This window comes from Rhincodon typus, chromosome 20 (genome assembly GCF_021869965.1).
Source record: "Rhincodon typus isolate 14 chromosome 20, sRhiTyp1.1, whole genome shotgun sequence".
Classification (NCBI taxonomy): domain Eukaryota; kingdom Metazoa; phylum Chordata; class Chondrichthyes; order Orectolobiformes; family Rhincodontidae; genus Rhincodon; species Rhincodon typus.
This window is the reverse complement of record NC_063351.1, coordinates 6,073,499-6,082,367: the sequence shown is the minus strand read 5'-3', so window position 1 is coordinate 6,082,367 and position 8,869 is coordinate 6,073,499. Positions and strand designations below refer to the sequence as shown.

At 42.0% G+C, this 8,869-nt stretch overlaps 1 protein-coding gene across 5 annotated transcripts in view; it reads left to right on the top strand.

Moving 5' to 3' along the window:
* The first annotated feature begins 8,626 nt into the window (after positions 1–8,626).
* The window catches only part of cabcoco1 (ciliary associated calcium binding coiled-coil 1), a 137,176-nt gene continuing 136,933 nt past the window's right edge, over positions 8,627–8,869 (top strand). For all 5 annotated transcript variants that reach the window (XM_048609117.1, XM_048609121.1, XM_048609118.1 and 2 more), the window contains exon 1: positions 8,627–8,802. In XM_048609117.1, the coding sequence (XP_048465074.1) occupies positions 8,668–8,802 (135 nt within the window). In that variant the 5' untranslated portion in view covers positions 8,627–8,667. The remainder of the gene's footprint in view (positions 8,803–8,869) is intronic.

Below are 8,869 nucleotides of genomic sequence, written 5' to 3'. Positions count from 1 at the left end.
TTACTTGGAATAAGGGGGGTGCTTTGAAAATTTGATGAGAAAGTGATTTTGCAACAAAATTATTTGTTCAGTGGTATCACTTTCATTTATTAGCCCAGGGAATCAAACTCCACTCCAGGACTTGAGAATGTATCCTTTGCTCACACATCATCATGGCCCTGAGAGATTGCTACACAATTGTGTTTTGGATGGGATGTTAAACCAAAGCTCATTCTGTCCTTACAGTCATTCACAAACGTTCACAATTATGAAGAGAGGTTGAGTAGATTAGGATTATTTACATTAGAAAGACAGAGGTTGAGGGGGGACCTGACTGAGGTCTACAAAATCATGAGCGGTATAGACAGGGTGGACAGCAAGAAGCTTTTTCCCAGAGTGGGGGACTCAATTACTAGGGTTCATGATTTCAGGGTGAGAGGGGAAAAGTTTAAGGGAGATATGCGTGGAAAGTTCTTTACGCAGAGGGTGGTGGGTGCCTGGAACGCGTTGCCAGCGGAGGTGGTAGAGGCGGGCACGATAGCGTCATTTAAGATGTATCTAGACAGATACATGAATGGGCAGGGAGCAGAGGGATACAGATCCTTGGAAAATAGGCGACAGGTTTAGACAGAGGATCTGGATCGGCACAGGCTTGGAGGGCCAAAGGGCCTGTTCCTGTGCTGTAATTTTCTTTGTTCTTTTTTTTCTTTATTCCAGCCACTGTTTAAAGAAGACCAGTGAAATCTCTGGTGCATCAACATCAACACCTCCAGCACAGCACAAAATTATTTTATCCACAAGACCTGGCTGTGCTAATGCTTGCTGCTGTGTTTGCATACATAACAACAGTAATTAATTATTTCGGAAATAATTTGAAACATCCTGAGGTTATGAATTTATTCAAGGTCTTTATTGAAGTGAACAAATATTAATCAAGCAGTTTATGGGACCTACATTTTGTGATTTCCAATATAGATGAAAAGTTTGTCACAAAATGTCTTCAAAGGCTATATATTATTCTTCATGGAGCTGGTAGGTGAGAGTGAGAATAGACTTGAGAAGAAGTATCCCAAACAAGGGGATGTACCTGTTACAGCCAAATGACTGGAGGTATTTGAAAGCAGGAAGACCTTTGTGTGAGGTTGACAACATTGGACTGTGTCTGAGGGTGAAAGGAATATCTGGATGTTGAAACTGAATCTGGAGTGCTGTGGACAACCACCTAATGAAGATGTGGTTCAATGTGCAGTACATGAGGTTTGTGGTGTGTAGGCAGGAGATATCCTTTTAAGGTACACGCAGAGACCTTGGCAGCTCTCACATGAGATTATTGAACAGTTTATGGCACTGTTGCAAATTCCTCAGAGTCAGACTCTGGGCAGTGACCTCCCTGGCCACTTCTTCCATTGCTTTCTCAGATATTCCTCCCTGGCTTTCCTCCAGTCAACCTCCATTTCTAAAGCTGCCAGCATTGCATCCATGAGCACAGAAGCTCTGTTTCTTCCTATACAGTTGGTGACACAGTGGCTCAGTGGTTAGCACTGCTGCCTCACAGCGCCAGGTTCAATTCCAGCCTCAGGTGATTGTCTGTGTAGTTTGCACATTTTCCCTCCAGGTGCTCCGGTTTCCTCCCACAGTCTAATGATGGCGGATTGGCCATGCTAAATGCACGTAGTGTCCAGGGATGTGTGGTTTAGGTGGATTAGCCATGGAGAATGCAGGGTTTTGGGGATAGGGTAGGGCGACGGGTCTGGGTGGGAAGCTCTTCAGAGGGCCGATGCAGACTTGATGGGCTGAATGCCTGCTTCTGCACTGTAGGGATTCTGTGATTCCCTGGAGTTTTATTGGTGCAGCTTCTCTTTGCAGTCAGTGTCAATACAGACATCCAATAGCAGATTCCTTCCATTGACTGCAGCTTGCCCTTAAGAGCTGCAGGCTGTCTGTGCTGTTTACTGTCAGCACACACACTGCTCGATCCTCTGCTGAGTGCTCGGCCAGATTCCAGTTCAGGTTCTACCTGGATCTATGCCGCAAGGAAGCAAATAAGGAGGTTGTGTCAAGTTTGCGTGCTGCCTGCCTCAGTAGGGATGGAACACAAACAGAAGTTGTTAGAAAAGCTCAGCAGCTCTGGCAGCATCTATGGACAGAAATCAGAGTTAACGTTTCGGGTTGAATGACCTGAGGAAATTCTGAGGAAGGGTCACTTGAACCAAACTGTTAAGTCTGATTTCTTTCCACAGATGCTACCAGACCTGCTGAGCTTTCCTCGAATATTTCTATTCGTGTTTTTGATTTACAGCATCCACAGTTCTTTTGGTTTTTCTTTTCAATAGGAATGGATGACAACAGATTGTGATTGTAGGCCCTGCGTCTAAAAATAGACCTTCACAAATTCTTAGTCCACTGTCATACACCATTTTGGGATGTTGGCAAGCATGCCTGCAATTTCCCTCTTAAACTTTAATACCAGAATTCAAAATGAAATCTTCTGGAGCGCAGGATAGGAGTGGGGGTGGAGGCAAATGATCAAGACTTACATCTCTAGACAACTCAGTAGTCTTAAACAAACACAGAGTGCTCGAGAAACTTAGCAGGTCTGGCAGCCTCTGTGGAGAGAGGAACAATGTTAGCGTTTCAAGTCCATTATGAATCTCCTTCAGAACCAGCTGAGAGTGTGAACATGGTGTCGCATGACACCGAGCATGGATCTCAGGATGCTGTGGGAGCAGTTGTCTGAGGAGTGGTGTACGTCTTGGAGATACCTGTAATCCTGAACAACAAAAAACAAAGGACTGCAGATACTGGAAATCAGAACAAAAACTGAAATAGCTGGAGAGACTCAGAAGGTCTCACAGCATTTGTGGAGAGAAAGCAGAGTTAATATTTCATTATGAAGGTACTCAACTGGATGAGTTGGGTCATACCAACATCATCATAGATCATAGAATTCCTACAGTGTGGAAACAGGCCCTTTGGCCCAACAAGTCCACACCGAAACTCAGAGCATCCCACCCAGACCCATCTCCCCATAACCCACCTAATCTACACATCCCTGAACACTATGGGCAATTTAGCATGGCCAATCCACCTAACCTGCACATCTTTGGACTGTGGGAGGAAACCAGAGTACCCGGAGGAAACCCACGCAGACATGGGGAGAATGTGCAAACTCCACACAGACGGTCACCCGAGGCTGGAATTGAACCCGGGTCCCTGGCGCTGTGAGGCAGCAGTACTAACATATACCAACCTGCATATACCAAACTCCCTTTACTTCACAACTGAAATTTTGAAGAAGGGTCACTTCACCTAAGATGCTTACTCTGCTTTCTCTCCACTGATGCTGCCAGCCCTGCTGAGTATTTCCAGCAATTTCTGTTTTTGAACTTGTAATCCTGGTTAGGTTCAAAACATGAAGGATGGAGCTTCAACTGGATTACATGCAGGGTAATGCAGAGCCTGAGACAGTCGCTGAGGAAGGACATGAGGCTTTGAAAGCTGGAGTTCGCAAACACTTTATTCAACACTAAGAGGGAGACAGAGAGCAATGAAGGTGAACAAGCCGAAAGATTAAAACAAAATTCCAATGGAAAAAAGAGCGGTACCTCTTCAAGACAGGTTTACCTGTAAGAGAAGTGGCAATAAATTAAACACTTGAATAAAAGCAAAATGTGGAAGATGTTGGATATCTAAAACAAAAATGAGAATGTTGGATAAACTCAGCAGGTCTGGCAGCATCTTTGGAAAGAGAAACAGAGTTAATATTTCAAGTCCAATATGACTCAGTGGTTTATGCAATCAATAATTAAACCATAACATACCAACATCAATGCAATGTTTCAAACAGTACTCATGGATACTGTTTCCTTTTATGCTCTTTAATATCAATCATCACATCCTCAAAATAATTTGGAGGAACACGTATCGATGTCAAATCCATCCAGTTCTCTTACTAGTTGCTGAACTTTGTCCCTAAACACACACTTTTATAATAAAAGAGGTCATACCTCTGAGAAATGATTGATGCAGCCCTCCATCTTTGATTGTACCACCTTAACCTTTTCTTCTTCTACAGACCTGCAGGGTGCTTGATTTTTGATCACCTCCTCCTCCTGGTTCAGTGGATCGTTCATTATCAGACAAGGGAATAATATTGTCTGTTTGATGCTGTTCTCTGAAAGGTGGGTGAATGGGTTTTATTCCAGTGACAGTTTCGAAATTCACATTCGCAAAGGGCGAGAACACAGATATAGATGTAGTGGAACCCAATTCATTGCACACAATGTTGATTGTAGGTCTTGTTAACAACCTGACCACAGGGTTCCATCTAGAGAATGGTTATAATTTTAAACAAACGTGTCACAGTGTGATCTATGCAGCCTCTTACTTAGTCAGCATTTCTGTAAAATCATTCAGTTGTGTCTCTGCATGAATAATTTCCTTCCATATTCGATTTATTTAGCTGACAGTTTACGTTAAAAAATAATTTAAAAGCCCCATCTGTTACTCAAAGCATGCTGGGATTCAAAGCTTGGTCAATTTACAAAACTGCCTTTGCAATACAGCAGCTGAACCCTTTAATGTTGACTTACTTTCTGTTGAACGCGTTCTTGCTGCAGCATAGGTTACCGGAAGTCTAGATTTGGATGCCTTTCTTATTTTCCTCATGAGAATGTGCTGTGTTTGAACCTGAGTTTCTCCCTCACTGAGAGATTCCCTTTTCAATTTACTGATTACCTGGCAATGTCTATCCAATGCACCTGAGCCAGATCCCTTTTCAACACACTGAGATTAACTTTCATTCAGTTGAGTACTTCATAATTGGCTCCAACTGCCTTTTATGTACAGCTCCTTCCAAAAGCAGCTCCAACCCTCAGTGCTATGACCACCACCAGCAGGAGAGCAAGGATACTAAAGCTAACCTGCATATACCAACCTTTCCACCCATGTCAGAGAGAAAGTTCAATAAATAAAACAATCGTACTTGGCTATTATTGTGATTGGAACAAGTTCAGCCAAGTAGATGTCATAGAATATGAGTTCACTGATTGGGCCTGTTAACCTGGTCCAATCAGGGAGTCCTGGCTGACAAATATAAACTGGAGTGGTTCTAGGAGCTGGTTCTAGCCAGATCAGTGTCATGTACTATGCACGTGCAAACAAAGGGTGACTTTGTGATGGGATACTGGCCTACATGGAGTTATTTTAGTGGTGACAAGAGTGGAATTAATGATGTGACAATGTGAAAGTGCCTGAACTACAATAGTCACTACTACAGCTGGCTTTGTTATTAGAAAATGTGGCAAGTGAAGCTAATAAGTTACGGGATATTCCAACGGAGGTGGACATCCCCACCAGGCCGACTGAGCTCGGAGAACACCAGTTGAGGGAAGGCAATTGCACAGCTTCTTGAACAGATAGATTCCAGTCAGCCCACAGCAAAACCCCAAAATAAAGCCAAGCCTTAGGCAAACACTTACTTGCTGTGACTGACATGTTTTCCCACTGGGCTGGCAGGCTATAATAGCTGCTGCCGATATATGGACTCGAGACAGTAAGAGTCCTGTTACGCCTAAATTGAGTAAGAGAACTCATAAGCTGGTACCTAGGTGAGTGCATGCACTTGAAAGTCCACCTACAACTGGTTTGAAACAGTTAAATTGCTTAGTAACATCCAAATCAGAACCAATCAAAATAAATGCATGGTTAAATGGTCACCTAGTTCTAATGGAGGTTGATACCGGTGCGGATGTATCAGTGACAACAAGGTGCAGAGCTGGATGAACACAGCAGGCCAAGCAGCATCATAGGAGCAGAAAGACTGCAGAGCTGGATGAACACAGCAGGCCAAGCAGCATCATAGGAGCAGAAAGGTGATAGGGTCAGGCCTGCTGTGTTCATCCAGCTCTGCACCTTGTTGTCTCGGATTCTCCAGCATCTGCAGTTCCTGCTATCCCCAGCTGTATCAGTGATTGCAGAACCAGTCTTTACCAAAATTCACTCTAGACTTAAACATACCATCTTGACCTGCAGCCATCCACCTTGCAATGGTCCCTCCTGGTTTCAAGTTTTAGACTTGACCTTTAATCATTTAGTGTAAACAGATAAACAGTAAAATATATGTGAACATCGAATAGTACTTCATTTTCAAAATGCTGGTGTAGCTTGCACTAATGAGTTGGAATTATTTTAACCAGATATCCTTTCCAAACTTCTGAAAGCTGAAACTTGGAAAGTGAGATAAGTTTGCATTCCAAGAGTTTTGTGAACATCTGTAATATTTTACTGATATTCTTTTAAAAAATGTTGTTGTTAGGTTTAGATAATCAGTGATGTTAATCCATATGTTTTCAGTCAGATTTAGAATAACTTTCATCATGGAGCGAACATTTCAAACATATAAATGTAAAACAAATTGAAGAAGCTACATCCTTGGTTTCTATGGAGAGATTCATTGGAGCAAATAGGAAAATAGTGTAGGTTGGAAGCATATTTAGAAAGGAAGTATAGTTTCTCCATTTGAGTGTTTGCAACCTGCAGCTCCCAGGCTTTACCAATGCACCAAAGTATAATATGAAAAAATAAGCTGGAAAAAATTAAGTTGATAAGATAAGAGTCATGGTTTAATTGTGGAGATATTAGGCTAATCATTCTGCTGCAATTTATGGTTTCAAATGATTAGCAAAATGCAAACTTTCTAGAAAGAAACCAAACCTAGTGGTATAGATATACCATTGTTTTAGATACAGTAATGCCTTTGGCTCAATAAACAGGCAATTGTATTGTACCATTATTGTATCCAACATTACTGAGATTATAGGTCATTCTGATAATGTTAATGTTATGGACCAGACCAGACATCCTCAAAATACTTTAAGAAGGTATCCAAGACTCTAACTTTTTCTTATTTTAAAGGTAAATGTGAAGTGCATGTTCCAGATGTGATGCGACTGGTCAAACTAGTCAATGTTAAGCAGAAAACAATTTATTTCAACACTGCAGTTAAAATACAAACAAAAGAAAGAGCAATTTAGTATAACTTAACTATTGGAAAACTTAACCTACTAATAGATACAGTACCTATTACTAATTAACTGTTCTAATATAGTAACATTCCATAAACACACCCCTTGGCAAAAAGGCAAATTCAGACACAGATTCTTACATGCAGTTCTTCAATCCAGGAGGAAGCAATATCAGTAGAGATTTCAGAGAAAGTCGTAGCTAGGAATCATTTACTGAAGCTTCCAACCCTTCTGGGATCCCAAACAGTTTCCAACTACTGCAGCTAAAAGCACGAGAAAGCCTGGTCTGTGAGAGCTGGCCACCCCGCTTCTGTTGTTCAAAATAAAACCAAAAAGCCTCCTAAGTTATATAATTAAGCTGTTTTCCGTAGTCAGTTTGGCACCTCTCTCATCTCACTTACAATCTCTCGCCAAAAAAAATCCCAGGACAAAATATCCTTTTTAAAGTGATAGCATCACCACAGTTAGTAAAAGTTTTTAAGCAGCCCCTATATGGGTTATGGCTTGGTGGTTGTATTCTGGTCTTTGAATCCGACTCCAGAGACCTGAATTGACTCTCAATATCTAGTGCAGTATTGAGGGGGGGCTGGAGGTGCTGTTGTTTGAATTCATAAATAGCAGAGGAGTTAAACAGATATTTTGCATCAGTCTTCATAGTGAAAGATACTTTGAATATCCCACTATTATTAAAGAATATGGGAGAGGAATTAACTGGAGAAGTATTATTAGACAAACTAATAGGACTAAAGGAAGATAAGTCTCCTGATACCAATGACTTGTATCCGAGGATCTTAAAAGAAGTAGCCACACAGAAAGAGGATGCAGTTGTTGTAATTTTCCAAAAATACTTGTATTCTGGAGAAAAGTACCAGAGGATTGGCAACCTGCCAATGTGACACACTTATTCAAAAAGGCAAAAAAGTGGGTCACTATAGGCCAATTAACCTAACATCCATTGTTAGAAAAATATTGGAATCAGTTATTAAGGAAGTAGTAACACAACGTCAGGAAGAACATAATCTAATTGAGCAGAGACTGTGTGACTTAATGAAAGAAAAACTGTGCCTGACTAATTTAATAGAACTTTTTTTAAATGAGGCAGTCTCAGCCAGAATGTATAAAAAATGAACAAGTAGATGCGTTGCATTTGGACTGAAGGGGTATGTGAAAGGGCAAGAACGTGAACGTGAGGAATGTCTGATAAGCCATGATCCTATTTAATGCTGGAGCAGACTCGAGGGACGGAACGGCCTACTCCCGTTCCTATTTCTCACTGTCCTACATTTATAGTCTTGTCAATGGTTAGCTGCAATTTTATTTTAGTTTTATGCATATTAATTCTCATGCATGTTACGTTGAAGATGTCATCGATAAAAGAATAGTGAAAATCAGTTAAACTGTGGTAATTGATAATACAAATGGATTTTAATTTTGATTTTCTTTTCAATTGAGACATAAATCGAATGCATGCGTATGCAACTTATGCATTCTACCATATTGCCAAGTATTTGGTTAAACAAAGCCAAATGTTTGTATCCCATGAGTTTTAATGTTGGGCAATGCTTGTTACAGAAACCACTGTTGCAGATTGCAGGAGGGTGGGAGATGGTGCGGCGCCTGCGCACAGCCGACTGGCCGGTTGCCATGGTGCCGGTCCACCGCCATGTCGGTTCACCGAGTGAAGTCGCGCTCAGGCCGCTCGCAGGTCGACAGCCCAACGTCTCAGAGCGGACACAGCACAAAGAGCAACCTGCCTTCCCAAAAAATCTCCGACAAAACCCTGGCAGAAGACCAGGCGGTAGGTCAGCCCCCACACCCCGGGGTTGGGGGTTTGTGGGGGGGGGGGGGGGGGGGGGGGGGGGTGG